Source organism: Diplotaxodon limnothrissa, linkage group LG4, assembly GCF_057381915.1.
Source record: "Diplotaxodon limnothrissa isolate DT_005_m linkage group LG4, D_limnothrissa_male_GT1.1, whole genome shotgun sequence".
Classification (NCBI taxonomy): domain Eukaryota; kingdom Metazoa; phylum Chordata; class Actinopteri; order Cichliformes; family Cichlidae; genus Diplotaxodon; species Diplotaxodon limnothrissa.
Window position 1 is genome coordinate 6,485,973 of NC_140599.1, and position 23,230 is coordinate 6,509,202.

The following is a 23,230-nucleotide window of genomic DNA, read 5'->3' on the forward strand; positions in this document are numbered from 1 at the left end:
TCATTACTAAAATCAAATTCTTTGTTTGAATGATTCAGCTGAAATGTGAAGTGCACTGATCATGTTAAGTGGGGGTAGGTGATTATATTAAATACTGTCAAATCTATACGGTAGTCAAACCTCTCTCATATAGTGCTATGTACCCAGATCTTACCTGCAGAGACATCTCAACCTTAGGATCCTGCAGTGCATATAGCCATAGTCACTTCATTTGCATCCCACCAGCCTATACTGTTCACAAGCTCATGCCTTTGTTGTCACCACTGTGTTGCTGTCTCTTGTTTGATCCCCCATACTTTTGCAGATTTGGTCAAATAACCCCATGTAGGTTCTACATTTCTTTTTTTGTCAATGACATAAAAATGCAACAAGTGTTTGTTATTGTGGATTATGTAAGGACTGATTTTTACAGAAATCTGGTACTTTGTAACCTGCTGTATTTCTCCATAAAAGTAGCTATTATGTCTAGTAGCTGTGCTAATGTTGCTATCAATACCTGTATTGCAGAGATTCGAGGATTCAACCTCTAAATGCTCAAAATATGCATGATTTTCATTCCTGACACTTATCTGCACATTAGAATAAAAATAAATACAGAGCGTGAAGAATGAATATCCACACAGATTGTCAGTTGACCTGATATTGGCTGCTTCTGTGCTTGCCCCAAATATCTATTTTATGTTCTGTAGAAGACAAATGTCCTGTACATGACATTTTATGCAACTTTAACTTCCCAAATCTATCCCAGCTGACGTTGTTCACTCTGGACTGGCTTCCAGTCTGCTGCAGGAAAGTTTTGTTGTTTTATTTATTTATTTGTTTAAGATTCAATTAATCTGTGCATTATTCTTCATAACCAAGCAAAATAAAAAATTACTAACTAAAAGAAATAATGGTATGGAGCACAAAGTATAGCATTTGAATCAAGAATATAGTGATGCAGAAGTAGAGTAAGATACAGAAAAAATATATAGAAAAAGCACACTGAAACTGTACTTCAATAAAGTACTTTTTGGAAAAGTTACTACCACTAGTCCTATCCATGTTCTCATTCAACTGCATTGGGTAGTGGGGGTGGCAATGTCACTGTGGACAAGGTCTGGGTGCTGTCCAGTAAAGGAAATTTTCACTGGTAGAGAACATGGTGGGGAATGTGACTGTATCTAACTGAAGATGGTGAAGCAGCAACCCTGAGGTGATGAAGGCAGACCCATCATTTGAAGTAGTGGTCACACATTCTGTAGCCCTCCACTGCAACCCTAAGGAGATCCTGAGACAGCTGGAAGGAGCTAAGCAGGATGGACGGAGGACCATAAGAGGGTCGCAGAATACTCACAGCAGGATGTAATCTTAGACCTAAATCGGTCACTGGTGACCTGGTAGATGTGAAGAGGTTAAGCAAGCTGTACAATTAACGGCACCGCACAACACACTAAAATAAATAAATAGATATATAAAAAAAGTCCAAATTTGACACAAAAACAATCACATTTGATGAACATACAAAACAAAGGAAGAACAACCCAAAGAGCCATTTCAACAGTTATGTCTTAGTTTTTGCACATTGATACATGAATGTTTTAAATAAAAGGCGATTACTGGCACAGCACTTTGTCTGTTATGACTGGCTTTGAAGAATTACGAGCTTTTTTCGTGATGGCTTGCAGCACAATGCTTCCTTCAGAATGCCATGAAAAGAATAAAGATTATGCTCTCCTCCTCTGCATTTATCACGCTTTGTAAAGAGTGATAAATGCAAAGATATGAATTACTCCAACCATATCTCAAATTCATTTCTGGTCTAGAGTGATCAGTATGTATGAGCAAGGTATGTAAGTATACTGTTTCATATCCACCTCCCACAGAGGTCTCACTTTGTAAAATGTCATAGCTTGTGGTCAGTTTTTCAGCTGCCTCAGCCAGCAAATCTCACTATCAATGACAAAGGTCTGACAAAGGTCTCTCCTGGAAATTTAAAACAACAAAGAATAGAATATCTGTAAAATTGTTGTGGTTAATTTGTACTGGATCAAATTTGGTTTGATCCAGTGGGACTATTTATTTGGAAAGGTTTGAAAGAATTAGATGCTGGTTGAGAGATGAAACACTAGTATAAAATTAATTGTAACGGCATTAATGGAAGAGAGAAAATTGTGTTTTCAGATTAATGATGAGGCAGAACCATAAAGCGCTTTGAGGGCTCAGATATAGAAAAGCGCTGTATAAGAACCAGTCCATTTACCATTTACCATATTATTGTTGATATGTGGAACTATCTAAATCCTCTGTCCAAAAGGTATCATTCAAAGAAATCATAGGACGTATCCAGAGGTTTGTACCTTGAAGTCAAATAATTATCACTTGTTAGTATTTTTGAAGACAACACCTGGAGGGACAGAAACATTTTATTTTACGGTACATCTATTTCATAAGTTTAGTTTTACAAATTAAGATTGAAAACATGAATAGGTAACCCCAAAACCATTCCCTTCTTCTGAATACTCAAATTTATTTTTATAGTTTCAGTAACTATATAAAATTGAGAAAACAAAATAAAAATATTAAATAGATTAAATCACAAAGCAACTATGGGTGCCTTTCAAAAAAAAAAACAACTTTTTTTCCTGTGCCACGCGTGGACTCTGTGTAATATAATCGATTTTACTGAATACAGTCGAAACTAGGTGCTAATTGATAAAAATGGCAAACGTGGCAGTTTAACTAATGTAAAACATTTTAACATCCTAAAATATGCTCCACTTATTGACTGAGTACAAAACACAACGGGCTACAAGTGAGTGGTAATAAGAGGTATTAGTAAGGATACTTCAGTGTTCCCAAACTACTGCGTGGACGAGCGCGCATTCTCGCTATTAGGGATTGCGCGCTCGAGCCAGTTCGGCTCTGGAGCGTTCTTCCCCATTTCTTCGTCCCCCGTTGCACTCTGGGAAAGCTCGTGTATTTATCGCTTAGAAAAGATGGCAGGCGTGCAGCCGCCACCCCTCCGGAGTCTGGATGATTTCCTCCTGTGTTCGACCCGGTTCGCCACGCCAGATGTGCGTAACTTGGACCGCTGGAATAACCGCATCATTAACAACCTGCTTTACTACCAGAGCAATTATTTCCTGTGCGTGCTTGGCTTCCTGCTCATAGTGGGGTAGGTTTCGTTGTTCTGACGTGGTCAGCACCCCCCTCTCACACTGACCATTCTCTCTCTCATTCTAGTAAGCAGCAAAGTTTATGAATTTGCAGGGTTGTGCTGAACTCCTTTTAGTGACTTGCATTTCAGCAACAGCCAAAACGAACAGGCTCCATGATCATGACATCGTCTCTTGGCCATACAGTTTCACACACGAGAGCGAGACACAGATTTGGAGTAATGAACATCTTAGTCAGATCTGCCAACCTCCATTTCTCGTGGGAATGGAAGAAGGCAGCTGATCTCAACGATCTGTTACAGCACGTTAAAGGAAATGCCACACAGTCCGAGAACTAACATATTTCCTTCCAGTTCTATCCTTAAACCCAAAATTTGAGGTTGTGCACCAAGAGTGTGTGTTGTTTTGTTTGTTTTGTTTGTTTTTATAGAGTAGCAAATTGGGAACAAACAAGTTTTAGAGACCGGACAGTGAGCTCATAGGAAGGATGAAAAGCGTATTAGAAATAAACATCAAACCAAACAACCTCCACATTGGTTCAAGTTTAATTACTTTAATTGTGGACAGACCTCCTGCCTCCATAAACGTGCACTAGGAGAATCTTCTGGACCACACTGAACCAAAAGATTCAAATGCAAGTTGTAACTTTAAGGAGTGGAGCAGATGACTTGGAGGCATATCATCCAGTTTCAATTTGACTAATCAAGATCATCTTCTTATGTGACAAGTACATAAGGTGATGAAAGAAGTTTGTAGTAGTTTCTCTTCTGGCACAATATGGCTTGCTGGTATGCACCACAATTTAGATTATTTACACTGAATGTAAGAAAAGCACTGTTTGTGTTTTTGTTTTTTTTTCCTCAAGAAACTCAAATTACTTTCTTTAGGACATTGAATGCACACACTGTTCATCTGCTGTAGACAGTTTTTCAGACCCACGTTTTTGTTGAACTTTGAATTTAGTTTCCAACAGGACTGCTAACATATTCAATGAATTCATGTAGAGTTACTTTATATAGTACACTTAGTAATATCCAAAGTCTGTATATGACAATAACATAGAGAGTGAATCAGGACAACGTTCATTACAGTTAGTCCAAATAACAAAGGCAGACGACAGATCAGGGGTCTGTACCAGAAAGCAGGATCACTGACCAGTTTCTTGGTCTGAGTGAACGGGGTTTAAGCAGCTGATTTCTCAGTGACTGGCAGAACCAACAGAGAATCTCTCAGTAATACTTGTTTTTTCCTTATTAAGCATTAAGCTCCTAGGACCTGGCGTCCACATATGTGGACATCACATTTTGGGTTGTCTGGACCAAAATACTAAATTTTGCTCTACAAGGACCTGATATCCACTTACGAGGATATTATACTGCCACTGTTCTATCGAAATTTAAAACTAATTTCTTCATATGTGGATGTCATTTTTTTCAGAACCAAAAATCAGGTAAAAAAAAAATCACGTAATTCTTTATTTTTACAGTCATCAGGTCCCAATCAGCCCAAATAGCAAAGAGAAATTGAAAATGCATGACATGAAAGAGTTCGGGTCTTTGGAGGTCAAGATGCTAGTCTCATTATGTATATCCATTACTTACAGTTATTCCTGTCTCCTCTCAGGTATTTCGAGCCCTTCCAGCTTTTCACTGGCATGACGGTGGTCACCTTGTTGTTCACTGGCTTTGTCTGGGCTGCAGAGAACCAAGCTCCTATTCGCCGTTTCCGTAGAAACCACCCAACAGTCTCTATGTTGGCCATTCTTGTGGCTAGCTACCTCTTCATATCAGTGCTGGGAGGAGTGGCCGTATTTCTGTTTGGGATAGCCTTCCCTATATTCAGTAAGACAGAAAAATACACACTAAATCGTATGCTGCAAATTTGACCAGATTATGAAAACAAAGTTTGGCTGTTTTGGGAACCTGTGAAGCAGGCATTCTTTTCACAAGTGCATGGGCTTGGTTTTGATAAATCAACATCTCTAAAGACTTTCCAAACCACTGCCATGTGATACATTGGTTTGCTTTATTAGCACTGGAGTCAACACTTGTGAGTTAGTCTGACCGATCAGTAAATTTGTCTTCATTGTTGTTTATCAAGTTGCTTTTTAAAAGACATTTCTGGAGTAGCCAGGCATTAAAGTCCTGATGCATGATGACCAGCTCTACCTACTGAGCCACAGCTAGGTGGTAGAGCAGATAGCATCATAGCCTGCATAACAGCCCCATCTTTACTTCTGTATATGGTGTTTGCCGATCAGTCTTGGTGTTGCAATGTAAAAAACGTTGATGTTTTGACTCTGTCTCTTGCTCATATTTAAATTGAGAGAAGTTATACATATACTGAGTTTTTGTACCTGTGCTTTGATACAAAATAGGATAAATGAGGAGTTGCAGGTGAGCATTCTGGATAAAAAAAAAAGAGAGATGAGACATTAAAAGGACACGTTGTAAATTAATGGTTATTCATTATTGGGTTGTACAATTCTCTCATTGCATTAAAGGGAAATAGTATGACGTGTAAAGGCTTCTTGCAGATGACAGCCTCACGTTTCTGTTGGATTCTCCTGAACCACTTATTGCTTTGTCCTTGGGTTTTTATAGCAATTATAACTCAGGCCATAGGTTTGTTTGTTAGGAAGTTAGTTTAAGTTCTAAAATCAAACTTATGAAATTATGCTGTGGGTAGAGCCATCATATTTTTGGGTTGTCGCTCTAGAAAAAGACTTAAAATTCTAGCCAGAACCACAAAGTTATCAACTTTTTTTGCACAAATTTGCAAAAAAGCAGCTTGTTTGGGGAAAACACAGATAAGGTTCAAACATAAATCAAAGCATGAAAAATTATAAATATTATTATAAAATAAAGGCCTTTATTATTAGGTAATGTGTTACAGATAAGAAAATAGCTGCCTGGTCATCCAAAGATAACATGATTGTTTTTTGGTGTCAATATGGACAGCTGCTGAATTTGAGCAGAAGCTAGAAGAAGGAAAGCAAATAGTTTGCAGAACTTGTTGAGGACTTATTGTGTGTCTGAATGCAGTGTGTGTGGGTCTTATTCAAACAAGAAGCAGAAAAGTTCTGTTGTACAGAAAGTCTTGTCTCTCTTCTTTCCAGTGGTTCTCATCCATGCATCAGTGAGGCTCCGCAGTCTGAAGAACAAGCTGGAAAACAAACTCGAAAGCATTGGTTTGAAGAGGACTCCAATGGGAATTCTTTTAGAGGCCTTGGGACAGGAGCAGGAGGCAGGATCCTAAACAGAATGAAGAAGATGATGGTGGACAATTGGGGGGAGAGATGAAGGTGAAGATGTAGGTGGGCGATAGCAGGGAGAGAAAACAGAGCATCACAACATTACCATAGCGAGAGAGGGGGAGTCAGCCAAAAAATGTCAAGTTGTGATTTGGTTTGTTAACTGATCAAAATCAGAAGTAACAGCATGACTGACAGGTGACAGTCTCAGAAGTCAACAGATATGAAGTCATTTCTGGTCTGTCTTTGCACTTTAAGCACATTGTTTTGCAAAGTCTGTCAATTCACTACATGTGAAGTGATGTAACCATGTATTTAGCTTTCTGTGGATGATATTTCCATAGAGCTTGATAAACTCTAAATATTTCTGGAAATTACTTAAAAAGAAAAACACATACACTCTCAAAGTGGCTTATTTATATCCGTCCAGTGTGTAATATCTAGAAAATTTATTTTTACATCAAAATATGTATTTTGAAAAGAAAAAAAAGAAAGAAACAAAACCATGATTTGTGGGTTTTATTCTGTTGTGAGATCTGATGCCACAATTTAATTTTGTCCTCTGCACTCTTCAAATCAACCGTCTGAACCAGAACAAAAACTGTGCTGCATCCTGTCTCACACTGAATACCAAGTAATCCTTTTTATTTCCATATCCTAAAGTATGACAAAGCTTATTCCTAAAAGCTGTCATATGAGATTATTAGCAGAATTCATGTTAAACCAGCCCAGCCTGTTTACTTTGAATAATGAATCTAACCGCCCAAGTATCAATCCAACCATGTTTTCCTCATACAATTACAAATCAATTGTATAATGTTAACTTCAAAAATGTCTTCAAATATATTTTTCCCTGATTTTTAGTACTCTACTGTTTTCAGTTATTTCTTTTCCCCGTTGACATAATAGTATTATTAGTACTAAAAACTAAAACATCTAGGTTGCACAGGCAAAAACCTCAACTTAAGGCTTCGCAGTGGAACTTGTGTATTCAATCAGCGACTTTAGAGTGGCTACTTCCATATTTTATGTCAATTCTTTGGTAGAGCTGAAGTGTAACGTCCAAATAAATCTGACTGTCCTGCCAATACGGGACATTAGAAGTCAAAATTACAAACTATCTATCAATCCATTTGTAACAAGGCAATAGATGTAGTGTAACCTATAAACATTATAGCATTTAAGCTAATATGGTTTTGTGGAAGCAGCAACAGAAATTGACTTTATAAGATGGATATTTTGTATTAATACAACAAGCAGAGCCAAAATCTTGAAACACCCTTGGTATTGTAGTAACCCAACCTGTATTAACCAAATTTTTTATAAGTCAGTTTCCTGTTTTTGGTGCTAAAAATGGGGTTGTGCTACAAGAAAATCTTGGTGTGATATGAAGAATGAGGTCAGGATAAATCTGATTGATTGTAGAAATCTTTGAGGACCAGTAAGTGCAGAATAGGTGTATGAAAGAAACAAATTAATATTTAAAAATAATTATTATATCTATTTTCTCAAGAAGAATAAGCTTTACTCACATAGCTCCCCATTACATTCCACATCTTCTTATCACTGGGATTGCCCAGTCTCTCAGTGCTGACAGCTGATTAAACCATTTCAGGAGGAGATCAGTAAAGTAAAATTTTCTTAGAATTTCTTAATAAAGTTTTGTTACCATAAATAAAATGCATTGCCTGCTTTAAGAGCATTTGTGGTAACAGTACACTTTTCTCCTAGCCACACTGATGTGTCTCAGCACAGACTGTCTGAAAATCTTCTTCACTATTTTTCTGGACTGTAGAGAAAATGTTGATAGACTTTAGTGATCTCGCTTGTGACTGAATATATTATTTTAATCCTATTTGTGACTTTTCTTCTGTTCATTTCAATGCAAGTTTGCAAATAATGCTTCAAAAAGGTTCCTCCAGTACTATTCTCTTTAAACCAGTCATTATGAAGTAAACAATATAAGATTTTGTTTATGTGTGCACTTTTTAATGTTTAAAGAACTTGTTACCCTGTTGTATATGTGCCATTACAGATTTGAAAATCTCTGTTAGTACAGGTAAACACAGCAATCGTGATTCTTATAGATCCTGAACAAGTCATGCTTCTGCTAATCTTTTTTTTTAACCATCAGCCAAACCTCTTAATGGTTGGTCTGACCCTGCTTCACAACATAACTTTGGACACTTAAATCCGAGCTGCAAGAATGTAAATTGAAAGAAGTTTGTTGAATGACGATAAAAATGTAACAAATCCTGAAGTGTTGCCTTCAAATCAGCTTAATGTTTGAATTGTGTTTCTTGAACAATGTCCTGGAATGTTTATAGCATTTTTTTATAAATAAAAAAGAATGTCAAACTGCAGTTTGTGCTGATTTTCTAGTAAGCAATGCCAAAAATGGAATAAATTAAACTAAATTAATGTGCAAAAAAACATGATATAGAGATTTTCAAAGAACCTTTGGTTTGTCAGAATGATGTACCAAGTAAAATATCTTACAGTAAAAGTATGACAGCGAACGCCAGACAGAGGTCACAGTCAACTAGTTGGCAGGTTAGAATACAGAAGAAATTATATCAATCTATCTTACTTCACCAAATGTTATAAAAAGAGGCAGATTTTAACCTAGGTCTGTCCTTACATTGTATCTGTGGCTTTAATGTGCTCGGCTGTGGTTATAGAGCTGACATGACACCCAGGGAAATCACTGTAGCAGTTGTGTGTTTTTGGCCTGTGAGCAGCATCTGAAGGTAGGGAGCATCTACTATGAGGCACTTTGACATTGTATAGGTCAGGGGAAACTCCTTGTTTGCTGCAAGATGATGGAAAACAATGTGATTCACCTTAGAACAGACAGAGATTTATGATCTATATATTTTCTTACTTATGTAATTCTTATTTCTTTGTGCATTTCTGGTGACCCTTCTCGAGAGAGTGAGCACAACCTGAATGCTCAGTTTCAGGTCTGTTTCTTTGCGCTTGTTAACTTTACAGTGTTAATTCTAGACAAACACAGTGGAAATTTTTCGGTGTTAGGGATGTAGCCATATGATATGCTCTGCTGGTGATATTCAAAATATCATATTTAGAAATATGTTAGTAAAATTACTTATTAGTCCCTGTATTCTTATTTTGATTGCTGGGAGAAAGACACAAATCACGAGACCAGCAGCCTGTTCTTATATTTCACATTCACTAATAAATTATAGTAAACTGTTTGCGACAGACCGAAGTAACACGTCTTCAAAATCTGCCGTCAGCTTTGCGTGAACGGAGAGGAAACTTCACGGCCTGTATTATTGTTGTCGCAGGCATTACTTGGTGAGCAATATTTTGTTTATTTCTTTTAAAAGAAGTCCCCAGCTTAAGTAGGGAAATGCTAACACACACGCCAGTGGGGTTTTTTTTCCTAGGGAGGGCTTATTACACGTCACCACGAGGGTGCTACTTTAAAAAGGTCCCACCCTCCAGGGCAGTTCTAGTGAACAGAAACATAAGCTGCGGTAGTGTAGGAGAGATCAACAAACACCCTGAGCACACACTAAACCTGACTGGTAAGACAGCATCTTTTATGCCCACACTTATTATCGATATATTAATTACTTTGATGTGCTTTTGTATATTATTTTGTGTCTGTATACTTCTGTGTGAGGGTGTGTTTGGGAGTCGCCAGTGGAGTCACAGCAGTATCCCGGTAATGCTGTATAATGTACGCTACTAACGTGCTTACACTGTTAGGCTCTCGTTGTGTTATGTTTCTTTTTGTAGGGTACAAATAAAATGCATGTGTATGTATAAACGGCTTCTCAGGATGTTCTGGATGATCGGATGATCGGGGATAAAAACACTGTGCAACCTGCTGCTCAGGCTCTCCGACTAGATTCCCGTCATATTTATAACCAAGCCTAATTTCAAGAGGCAATGTTACATAATACATGTAAAATGCAATCGTATTTTACAAAGTAAGATTTAACATTTGACATGTACAAGAGCCAGCCGGACCAGTAAAGACACACATTAATCCAGTAGCAGAGAAACATTTTTCTGAATTATGATTACTTGATACTTGGTAATAGCCTAATACGCTTTAATTGATTCTTATGGTTATGATCATAAGATGAGAAGACTGATCAGATAACAACAACATTCCTCAATTCTAGCTTTTCATTCTTTTTCCGCTAATTGCTTTTTACATTACACAGAATTGTTTGATAAACTGAGAAGGGGCTAAAATGTTATGATTTAATATTGTTTTACCTGTTCATTTAAAATCCACTCACTTATGACCACAAATCAAAGTTAGCTACTGCTCTTCTGTGTGTAAGAGAGAGTACTGAATTCCTTTGCGTTCACACTTTTTTCACAGTTGTGGGCGCTAACAACTTTTCCGTAGGAAACCCTGAGTTTATTAATCATACTTCCCACAATGAGAAGTTTGCAGGGCTGTATTAGTTTGCCAGGTACCAAGTACAATGCCAGATGACTGTCTCAGTCAGGAGTTCTACACCACCTTCTCTAAACAGATCACCACAGAAGTAAAAGTAAACTCAATTCTTGGATGGAGTACATGGAGAGGGGTTTTCCAGGCAAACATTGGTAGTTACATCATGTGGCTGCAGTGAGTAACACAGGCGTTGTGTGCCAGGCAGGTGGTTACCAAAGACTTTCTAGAAGTAGGTCAAAGTTACTGAGAGCAGTGATACAGGCCAGCCCTGCCCTGTGCCTGCCTTATCTCCTCATACTAACTGTCAGAGCTCAACTGCTCTAAAGCAGGCTACACTGACAGTGGAAGATTACATTTGATAGCTGGAGTTAATATCAACATCATAATGGTGGGGGGTGTAGTACTAGCATCAATTATAGGCTAATCGAAGGGTAATTCTAGTGGTTAGAGCGTAGCAGTAAGAAAGTTCTAACTTTGTTACAGCTGTTAAAATGAATCAGACTTTGTGAAGTTGTAAATGGGACAGAAACTGTCTGGGCATCACAGTTTTGCAGGGCTTTGCACTCAAATTACAACACATTTTCATATGGAAGGGACTAAAATATATTTAATATATTTATTTGCAATGATTAAATAAGAAACAACATCTAAAATTTGCCAGATTGCCTTTTTCGGATTAGGCCCTGATCAATGGAGAATTGGTGTATTTTCCTATCTTCTTTACTTTCCCATTGAGCCACGATATAGAATAGAACCTAAAAGAGCTTCTTTTTGCTTCTTGCAGGAGAACCACGCAAAAGAAGAGACACCACAGCGGTGGTGACCAACATCAAGCTTTATAGTCTGCTTTTCTAAAACTACTGTCATCTGCCAAAACAATGCTGCACCTCAAGAAATACTTTACAGAAGGCCTTATCCAGATGGCCATCCTGCTGAGTCTCTGTGGCGTGAGGGTGGACGTGGAACTGGAGCCCTACCTGCCTTCCTCTTTGCATGACATGATCCTGGGTCCAACCTCAGCCCTCACCCAAACACAGTTCCACAACCTCCGCAATCACCTGGAGGAAGGCTTGCACCCCAAAAATGTAGAACTAGATGGGTTCTCCACAGCACAAAGGCTGCTGGGCTGGGTGCGCTCTTTGGACAGACTACACGTAAAAAAATGTTTTTCTTTTTAATCGTTATCTCTTTAGTCATCAATACTTTGCATTCCAATTATAAGTTCATGCAATTTTAAGGATTAAAGGAGCAGTTTAAAAGTATGCTTAGATATGATTATAGATAGAACTGTCATGTGAGTTTGTTCAGTAACAAGTTACAGCGGGCAGCAGATTTCGCTGACTTAGCACAAAAACCTGAAACATTTACCTCTTAAAATCCACCAGGTCACCACAGGAGTAGGCTTAAGTGTATTTTTACCCACACGTTAAACAAACATAGTTTCAGAAACTACAAGATCAGATCAAATCAGAGTGTTTTACACATATCTGATCTTCTATTGTAAGATTTTTGTTTGGGCATGCTATATAAAGAATTCTACATAAAGTAGTAGCGGTGCACCTAACTCTAATCCTATACAGCTTATTGTAGGACAGCAAAATGAATGCTTTTGGTAAGACTCCTGTGATCTTGTGAGAAAAGTTCATATAATTGTGAACCTTTCTCCACAGGTTCCACATGCAGAACTAGAGACATGGCTGGTCCAGCGGGAGCCAGAACCCCTCCCCATAAGATCTCCAGACCAGGCATCCTTGCTGGAAAGAACTCCTGCTGAAATAGAGAGAGAGTTGACTGCTCTGCCTGCGGAGCCACAAGCTGAACTTGAGGATGAAGAGGAGAAAGAGGATACAGAGGTACAGCAGTTTTATATGGAGTGATTTGCAACATTCAAATATAGGTTTTTCTTCTGTTTATTTTCATCTTCATGTGCCATGCTCCTCTAAAACCATTTTGACTTATGTCTGAACTAGGTTAAGTGCAAGTGTGTGCAAAGGTTTATTACATGTTCTCTGATAAAATCATCAATAAACAGTCCCATAAGAGAACACACAGCCTTTATACAGGGATGTCTATGCTGTAATAGTTAACACTAGGCCAAAGAGAATTAAGTTACAAGGGTTGACCTTTATCCTTGAGATAACAATGTGTTATCTAGAGGATAAAATCCTGTTCACATGCAGCTTTTACAGCTGTTTGTGAAATTGTTTCTTGACAATTGGCTCTGTCTGTTTAAAGCCTTTTCTAATTGGTATATTGGCACTCATAGGGCTGGGAGTAGGGAGAAATAGATGTGAACTGAGTGGAGATGATGAGTCAATAATTTTTTCTTGTGAAGAAAGAGAGCAGACCAAGAGAACATCTGTGTATAACACCTGCCAAGCTGCTGTGTTAAACGGCCCTGAAAGTTCCATTTTTGGTTCATGAAAGTGAAAGGATACCATATGCCCGATAACCACTGTCTTACACCTCAATATGCACTGAGGCGGAGGAAGAACGGAGTGAGCGTGCTTATATGTCCAATCCATTCAATAGTTTGATTTAAAACCACAAATGTCAAACCACAGGGGACCACCAAATCATTAGGTTGCACTGAAAATAAAAATGCTGCTTCTTGTCAAATATCAACAGATTTTTACAAGTCTGTAGGTCCACCCATATTATCACTGAAGTATCAGTGTAGATATGTTGGAATGAATAGAAACCGCTGGCCATTATTTACATATATACTATATGAACGAGTGATGTCGACTAAAGAGCTGTTTTTGTTTGTTGACTGTCACCCAAACTGAGCTTGATGTCATGAGAGAGAATGAGTCAGAGATTGATGAGTCACTAGGAAACCTCACCTCACCGCACATGACCTCACTAGGAAGCTGAAGTAATAAAATCAGTACAGTTGCAACACATGAAAGAATAAAAGCAAGAGCCTGCTGTTAGCTGTAGCTTTTCTTCTTTTCTTGTAGTACACTGTTTGAGTCTTTGGGGTCACGCACACTGCTCACTACTCTTTTAATGCCCACCGACTGGTTCAACTAATGGTACTAGATACTGAATAACTGCAAGTTGTACAGTTTGAGTTTTATTTATATTTTAATCTTAATTTATTCAGATATTTTCCTAGTGAATTTCCCCCTTGAGAATTTGTTGAAGCTTGAAGTTAGGGCCTGGCCTCATTGACAGGTGTGTAGACCCAGGCAGCTGCTGATTGGACTTCTCCAGTGTCTCTGTTGTTTTGGTACCTTTTGCTAATGGCAAACAATATAACTTGTTGTGTGATATAGACTCAGTTACTGAGGACTAAATGGAGGGATCTGAGTCTGTGCTTTGCACCCCTACAATTTATGGATGAAGCTTGCTAACTAAGCTTACTAGCGTTAACGGATAATTTAGTAGTTCAAATATAGTCACATCTTAAAAAAGAAAAAACAAACAAGCGGCTCTATAGGTCTGTGTGGTGCTCCACAGTGTGACTTGTTGAATCCATGTTGATAGTTTACTTCCAGTTCATATCTACAAATCCACTGGGGAAACAAGGCAGGTGAACTAAGGATGAATATCCCACATTGAAACAGAGCCATAAATAATAGTAGTAGTGTCAAAATGTTAACTTTAATTTTAGGTAAGCGAATGTGCTGATGAACAGTTCACTCCATGTTACTGCTTGCTGCTAGTTCCATTTAATAATGGCAACAGCTCTCACATGCCTGGTCAAGCTTTGACCAGAATTAAACACTCACATAACCTGTCTTAGTATCTGAGTACTGTAACAGTAAAAGGGCAACCACATCTCTCTCAGCTTACAGTGTTAAGGGTTTCTTGAAAAATACATAGAAAGATCACCATGAGTGTATGCTCAGAAAGGTGCATTTTACATTATTTAATCATCACTATAGACGGGGTTACACACACTAATTTATGACTAAACAAAACACTGTGACCGATGCCAACAAACAGAATGTACAGTATAAAAATAACCCACATGCTGGCCAGCATGTCCAGTCAGGACAAACACACACACACACACACACACACACACACACACACACACACACACACACACACACACACACACACACACAGCTATCCCCTCGTCATCAAAATGAAAACAAATATAATGTCAGCTATCAGAATCAACTAGCCAGCGTACACACAAACACAGTCACACTCATACAGAATGAAAGCCTTATTAGTGTCCTTCAGCCTTGTGACTGTCTGGCTTGTTTTGAAACCTGATCACTAACTTATTGCTTACTGACACACATCGGCATTACTCCGTTTTGCAATCCCTCCTGTTTACAGCAGCAGTTCAGACATTCACAAGCAATGAGCCGTCATGCTTGTAAACAAACGCACATTATTGCATGAGGTTTTAACTTGCACTTGTGGTAGGAAGTAAACAGGAGTAGCGAGCAGTGATGAAACTGATCATATAAATAAGTAAATAAATCAGTTACATTGCTATAGTCACAACTAAAACAATTTAGCAGTTATGATGAATGGAATGATATGGGCGCAAAATGAGACACTAAGCTGAACTCCTGTCATGCAGCAGCAATCTAGCTTTGATTTATATTCTGTATGTTGAAAGCCACATATTTGTCTCAGCTGACCAGCTGCTGGGGGTCTTGTGTTTGTCTCGAAAGTCCCCAACCAGGTCAGGAAGGTCGAAGATATTTTGAGCCAGTCTGTCTGTTTGTTGCCTGGTAAAACAGAAAATGCATCTGACAGATTTCAGTATGGAAATTACCCAGTATAACTGGCACACGTGTGAAACCTTTGGTGAGCAGTAGTTGCTGGATTTGTAATTGTAATTAAATAATGTATCTTTTATTAAATGTTACTGTTTGACTTTTGTGGTAAATTCTTACAAAATGTTTACCATCTTTGGAAATGAATATAAGTGGGCAACCAGGGAGATAGATATTCGTTTAATGCAGGGGTGCGGAACTTCAGGCTTCAAGGGCCGATGTCCTGCAAGTTTGAGATGTGTCCTTGATCCAGCACTGCGGATTTAAATGGCTAAATTACCTCCTCAACATGTCTTGAAGTTCTCCAGAGGACTGGTGATGAACTAATCATTTGATTCAGGTGTGTTGACCCCGGGTGACATCTAAAACCTGCAAGACTTCTGGCCCTTGAGGCCTGGAGTTCCCCACCCCTGGTTTAATGTACATTGTTTGCTAAACTGCTGGTTTGACTGTGAAAATAAATCTTGTTTTATATATATATCCCCTCAGCCTTTCCTCTCCTCGTTACCATCTGAACGATATTCCAATGTCACGGCTGTATGTCAGTGAATCAATGTCTTGTTTGCTCTTGGCATACAGATTGATGTCATCCATGTAGAGGAGGCTGCTGACAATTGCTCCATTCTGTAGTCAGTATCCATAGCCAGTCTTTATCTCACTGAGGGGGTTGAGGCCTATGCAGAGCATCTCCTTGGTAGATCTCACATGATAGTGACTTGAAGTTGGTTCGCCACATGAGTTCCTGATGAAACAACTGAAGGTCCTGATGTACAGTTCTAGGCTTTCCTGGATCCAGGTGTGGGGCATCTTGTAACCAATCCAGAAAGTGCACAATCTCTTGCTAACCATGATTAATAAACTACAGACACCACTATCCAGACCACCCCAGAAGGTCAGCTAAAATAAGCACCCATGTGGTTATTTTTTATTAGTCCTTTATTTATCCAGGTAAAATCTCATTGAGATTAAAAATCTCATTTCCAAGAGAGACCTGGCATCATGGTAACAAATGTCAAAATACATGTACTACATATGTATATAACATTAAAACAAATACAATATCCTGTACGAACATGTGAAAAATATACAATAACAGATCAAATTAAGAGCGATATTAAAAACAATCACATTGAGTAAAAGAGTTATTCTCTCGTTCTTCAAGATGGACTTAAACTCCCCCAAGGTAACCAGTTCTGATAATTTCAGTTCCTTCTGCAGATTATTCCAGGAAGCAGGGGCAGCATATTTAAAAGCCTTTTTCCCCAATTCTGCTCTGATTTTTGGGACAATCAATTGTATGATATTGTGAAAATGAAGGCTGTATTGGTTGTGGTTTTTACGCATATAAACACATAAATAAGCAGGAATCAGCCCAAGAAGAGATTTATAGATAAAGATGTATCTGATTTCTTAGTCATCCAGCAAAGATTAACGATAGGTTAAACTCACTTTTTTTTTTTTTTTTTTTTAGACTTCCCTCCAGGAGTGTTTCAGGTTATTGGAGGAGACCTTCCCCTCCACAGAGGAACAATGGGTAGGTTGCCACCATAGTCTGTTCTCTTCTCATTTGTTTTTAATCCTTTCCTTACGTTTAACAGTGCTCAGAATTTCTTTTGGTTGCTTTGACCTCAGCTAAATGATGTTGTTGGTGGAATGGGGGACCTGGAGAGGCAGCCCTCAGACAGAGACTCTCTACTGTTCCCCACTGATAATCCCTCCATGGATTTTGAGCTCCATTGGCAGGATTTGCTAAATATCATGGAACCTGAGGTGACTAGGAGAAAAAAAATGAAAATATATTTACTAAATAGAGTGAGATAAAATTATGGGATAAAATTAAAAAATCAAGATACAGTAAATTTAGATACAATTCTCATTTCTGCCCTCCAGAACACAGACATGGACATGGCATCATCAGACCACAATCTAAGTTCAGGACCATCTGGAACCTTTCGAGGAAATGTGTCTGGAACAATGTCTAACTGCTGTGACAATCCTGTTACAGAAGCTGATCAGGAGACTCATTTGCAACATGGTAATTAATTTCATAATAAACCATAGCTGTTTATGTTATGTCTATGTTTCCACAGCTTTTAAAAATATCTTGGGACCTTTTTCAGTAGATGCTTAGAAAAAATAATTAGGACACTGAGCCCAACTTAACAAAATTTTGTCTGGGTTTTTAAAAATAATACAAAACACTGATCACTTTCATAGTCAAGATTACAGATAGGAATTTGTAAGTTCTAATAACTTTGGAAAACCCTTAAGAAAACTCTAGAGAAACTATATAAGATCCGGACATTTTCTAAATATATGGCATAATTTGCTTTTCTTGTTTACAGACAATTCTGTGAATGTTTGTTCCAAACCCACAACCTGTTGTAAATAATATATGTATATTTTTGCCACCATGCCCACACCATCTTTCCAGGTTTATTAGAGCCTCAATCTGAGTCTGAGCCAGTCCTGCTTCCATTAACCCCTACTGCAGAATTGGATGACCACAACTCAGCATTAAACACACGGGACACTATGAATAACATTAATGGACATCCCTTGAATAGTCCTCCAGACCAAACAGATCTGCTTGCAGAAGAACCTATAGAAGACTTCAGCATGGAACTAATGGAAGAAGATAACATTATCAGTTTTTTATCACAAGTTGATGTGGGTAGGATGGAACCAGAACATCGTCCTGGCATTGATGTTAACTTTCAATCTTCCAATTCCACCCTACCTTTAGATGGAAATGTTATGACCCAAGACCTTGTGGGGTCTCCTTCCAGTCACCTACTGGGGTATGAAGACAATGAAGATGATCTTCCTGTTCCACTTAGTGATCTTTTAGAGGATGCTGCCATTTTGGATGAAATTAGATTGTTGGACCAGGCTCTGGAGGAAGGATTCAGTCCTGAGATGGCAGCCAGATTGGAAGATGAAAGCTGCTTCAACCATGAACTAGCAGAACAGGAAATTGGCAGTGATGATGACCACTTAGGCTCTAAGATTGCAGTCATAGAAAATCATGGTCGACCATCAACACATCATCATGGCAATTCCACAGGTAGGCAATACCATAACTATTTTATTTACAAAATCTGTAACACTTACAGTTCAGTACAGTTCTTTGAAGAGCATGATAAATAAAAAAAGTGCAGATAATGAAACTGTGAAACTTACTTTGATCTTACTTTTATCTTAATCTTCCTAGATTGTGAGGGTGAGCTAGATTCAGACTCCGGTCTATCCTTGGACTTCAGCCACAGCCTTGCTTCTCCATGTACTTCTGAGGCCTCCTCTTGTTCCTCTTCGTCAACGTCCTCTTCATTTTATGTCTCAGCTACGGGAAGTTCCTTCTCCAAAGATGATGATGAAGATTCTGAGGAAGACTTAGCTGGTTCAGATGTGGAAGCAGTAATGATGATAAAGCAGGAAGAGCTTGAAGAGGAAGACATGGGGGCAGTAGGAGGAGAGAATCATGAAAATAAGCTTGTTCCTGTCGACTATTCTGATCATAGTCTGTTTCATGGGTTTTCCTGGCTGGAGCATATTGGCCATGATCACACGTATAACATGCCCTCGTCCTCCGCCTGTTCTATCCCCCTCGGCAAGATGCCTACCAAACACGCTAAATCGACTCGACAACACGATAGTGTCAAACCTTACCCACAGTCCTTTTCTAGATCCATCTCAGAGAACAAAATTTGGAGTCAGGATGAGCGCCGTGCACGAACCCTGAAGATCCCTTTCTCCAATGAGCTAATTGTTAATCTGCCAGTGGAGGAGTTTAATAGCCTACTGTCCAATTACCAGCTCAGTGAGGAGCAACTTACCCTTATCAAGGACATACGACGTCGTGGTAAGAACAAGATAGCTGCCCAGAACTGCAGGAAGAGGAAACAAGATGTGCTGTTGGGCCTGGAGGACGATGTGTCCTCTTTAAGGCGGCACCGTTCACGTCTACTAAGAGAAAAACGGGAAACCCTAAGGAATCTGCAGGAAATTAGACGCCATATGGAAAGGCTATACAAGGAAGTATTTTCCAGGTTGACAAGGGAGGAAGGGAGTCCCATGGATGCTACAGAGTACATGCTTCATTTTAAACCTAATGGAAGAAACAGTAAAAAACAGAGTCAAAGGGACAAGAAGAAGTGAAGAGATATCAAAAATGTAAAGAGGTTCTTTAAAAGGAAGTGTGACCACAAAAATGAAGGTGGTAGGTTGGTGAGGAAGGAACCCAGGGTCATTTTTAAACAAATAGTCCTGAGTGTCCAAAACCTCAAAGAACCAAGCATGTTTCCCTAAGGGTCCTTACTTGTTGGCATGATTGATGGATTGGGAAAATGGAAGTTGAGCAGTAAATGGAAAAAGACTTGATTCTGGCTTGTGTTAAGCTTCAGGGCAATTTGAGTTTTTATTTAAGTGGGTAGCGAACCCGGGACCAGCATTCTAGAATGCTAGTTTAATGCCTAAGAATTTCTTATGCTTAAAAATATTGTGTTCAACAGCCAGTGTATAGAAAACGGATAGAAGGCCTGATCCTTGCTATCAGCTAATAGACCCCAAAAGTCGTTGACACTACACTGACTATGAGCCAGCGTACACGAGTTGTTTATAGTGATACAGGAAACCTGCACAGGGAAGACTTGGATTTGTGGGGCTCAAACCTGGGTATATTCAGTTCCTAGACTGCACTGTACCCACACAGTACCCTCAGGACAACATAGTTAATTTCCCAAAACTTGAAGACATAGGGTAGAATATTCAGATGTATATTTTCAGATCTAGGCACATTGGAAGCTTTGTGGTATTGCATATACCTTTTTTTTTTTGGCTAAATAAGCTATATCAGTAGGTTGTAGCATTTCATAGGACATATCCAACAAAAAAAAGATTAAATATTAGCAACATCATGTGTCATGATTTAGAATTATATGTGAGAACAAATTCTGGTAGCAGCACTGTATATTGTTGATGTTTCAGGACTGTTGGTTCAGAATGTGTGTCAATTCGGATGGACTGCTATGTAAACAACCAGGAAAATGAACAGAGATTTGCTCAGTTGTTAACGCAACCAGATGGACATGCTGGCTGATACTATTGTCTAAAACACTGGGAAATACAACTATCATGGCAGGCGTTCAGTGCTTCACACAATGTAAAGAATCATTGTCTGTGATCCCTGTAAGTCAAAGAAATGCAGTAAGACAACTACATAATCAGAATCCTGTTTTTGAAATTGATTTTAAAAAAAGGGTGAAATTTCCAACCTGCATACAAGCCTTGTTTGTATTCTATTAATTCCCAATGTGCTTGCTGGTATTCAAGGACATGGGAACTTAACTTTTTGTAATATAAAAAACATGAAAAAATAAAAATAAAAGTTTTACTTTGCGCCTAGCAGTGTTGTGTTTCTGGCCATTGATGCTGAAATATTGAATTTGGAATATATAACCTGTATACGTTTCATTCTGTATTTTTTCCCCTGCTGTTACAGTTATATATGTCAGGCAACTATTAAGGAAAAAAAATTGCTGAGAGGATGCAATCTTGCATTACAGCTAGTGCGCCCCAAAATCAAACACTTAAAATGGAAGGATAATGCAATAATGGTGAGGATGGCTGACATTATGCTAGCAATATTAATAAACACCATTTCATTGAAAGCTCTTAGTGGAAACTATCTTTTAAATTCTGCAGAACAATGCAATGTCATGTTATCACTACTGAATTTTATCCAAGCAGACTAAAGAGTCCGTGCACTCTCAGAGGTGGCATCATCTGCTGTTATAACTTGTCCTTCTACATTTTTCTAGTTTTGAGTTTAAGGTTCTCTGAGTGAGAGACTATCTCTCCACTCCGTGCATATGGAATATGTAATAGAGTGGAGAGATAGTCTTGATATGATAGAGAAAATGCTCCACACAGAAAGGCTCCAGATCACCACACCGTTCAAACCAAAGTTTCTTGCTGATAAACAGTTGTTTATCAATTTATTTATGAGCACATTTGAACAACAACACAAGTTGACTAAAGTGCTGTACAAACTAAAAAACAAAAAAACAAAAACAAACTATAAATGAATATAGAAAAATAGAAAACAAGACTCAAAAGCCAAACAGCTCAGTCACAATTAAAAGCTAGGGAGTAAACATGTTTTAAAAATGTTGAGTGTTAGAGCAGTCATAATTTGAAAAGGCAGACAGCTGGCTACTGCTAAATTTACACAAATTGCGCCAAATGAATATATAGGAAGTGGACTGATTTATTGGTTATGCTGAAAATATAGCCTTTGCCAGATGTATCCTTTTTGGTTCTAGTACCGGTATATTAATAGTATATTCACAATGATATGTAACAATAAGGATAGAGTTTGTAAGAAATGTGTATTGACCCTAAACAATTAGTAGCACAAAGGTATAGAACAGGTTTTATTCCAAATTCAAACTTAGAAACACAGTGTAAAATCTAAATACTACATGATATCCTGATGTTTTCCATCAGTAAGCAGTGGCAATCCTTAGTGAAACTTGTGGATCTAACATTGCTGGACTCAGACACTGTGAATGGGCGAATGTAAACTGTTTATCAGAGAAACAGTGTGACTTTTAGAACACTTGAACTTCAAGCTAATCGGTGTACATGTACTGTTACTGTTTTCTGATTTAAATAAAAAAAAAGTATCTTTAAGCATAGTGGAATTAATGGTGACGAAGGGCTTTCAATTTCACTTTGGTGGCCTCAGAATCTCATCTCTGCTTTTCGCAGATGATGTGGTTCTGCTGGCTTCATCGGGTGATGGCCTCCAGCTCTCACTGGAACGGTTCGCAGCGGGAATGAGGATCAGCACCTCCAAATCTGAGGCCATGGTTCTCAGCCGGAAAAGGGTGGAGTGCCCACTCCGGGTCGGGGATGAGTTCCTGCCCCAAGTGGGGAGTATCTCGGGGTCTTGTTTGCAAGTGATGGGAGAAGGGAGCTGGAGAGCGACAGACGGATTGGTGCTGGAGTTGCAGTGATGCCGACGCTGCACGGGTCCGTTGTGGTGAAGAGAGAGCTGAGTGTAAAAGCGAAGCTCTCAATTTACTGGTCGATCTACGTCCCTACCCTTACCTATGGCCAAGAGCTGTGGGTAGTGACCGAAAGAACGAGATCGCGGATACAAGCAGCGGAAATGAGCTTCCTCCGAAGGGTGGCTGGCCTCTCCCTTAGAGATAGGGTGAGAAGTTCAGCCATCCGGGAGGGGCTCAGAGTAGAGTCGCTGCTCCTCCACATCGAAAGGAGCCAGCTGAGGTGGTTCAGGCATTTCACAAGGATGCCTCCTGGGTGAGGTGTTCCGGGCACGTCCCACCGGGAGGAGGCCCTGGGGCAGACCCAGGACACGCTGGAGAGATTATATCTCTCGACTGGCCTGGGAACGCCTGGATAAGCTAGAGGAGGTAGCTGGGGAGGATGTGGTCTGGGCTTCTCTGCTTAGGCTGCTGCCCCCACGACCGGCCCCGGATGAAGCGGAAGAAGATGGATGGATGGAATTAATTTTTAAAGAATCTTTTTTCCCAAAAGTGAAATATTGTTCCTTTCGTCACAATGCATTAAGTACATGTCTGGAATACCGTAATTTTAATCT

At 39.0% G+C, this 23,230-nt stretch overlaps 2 protein-coding genes across 2 annotated transcripts; both read left to right on the forward strand.

Moving 5' to 3' along the window:
* The first annotated feature begins 2,960 nt into the window (after positions 1-2,960).
* praf2 (PRA1 domain family, member 2) lies at positions 2,961-6,664 on the forward strand. The gene is made up of 3 exons (XM_085352031.1): positions 2,961-3,157; positions 4,782-4,999; positions 6,277-6,664. The coding sequence occupies exons 1-3, from the start codon at positions 2,979-2,981 to the stop codon at positions 6,414-6,416; spliced, it is 537 nt and encodes a 178-aa protein (XP_085208157.1). The 5' UTR covers positions 2,961-2,978; the 3' UTR covers positions 6,417-6,664.
* A 3,241-nt stretch (positions 6,665-9,905) lies between these two features.
* nfe2l1a (nfe2 like bZIP transcription factor 1a) lies at positions 9,906-23,126 on the forward strand. The gene is made up of 8 exons (XM_085351331.1): positions 9,906-9,965; positions 11,640-12,009; positions 12,526-12,708; positions 17,075-17,137; positions 17,236-17,373; positions 17,494-17,638; positions 18,038-18,670; positions 18,818-23,126. Exons 2-8 carry the CDS (start codon positions 11,734-11,736, stop codon positions 19,759-19,761), a joined length of 2,382 nt encoding a protein of 793 aa, XP_085207457.1. The 5' UTR covers positions 9,906-9,965; positions 11,640-11,733; the 3' UTR covers positions 19,762-23,126.
* Positions 23,127-23,230: the final 104 nt, after the last annotated feature.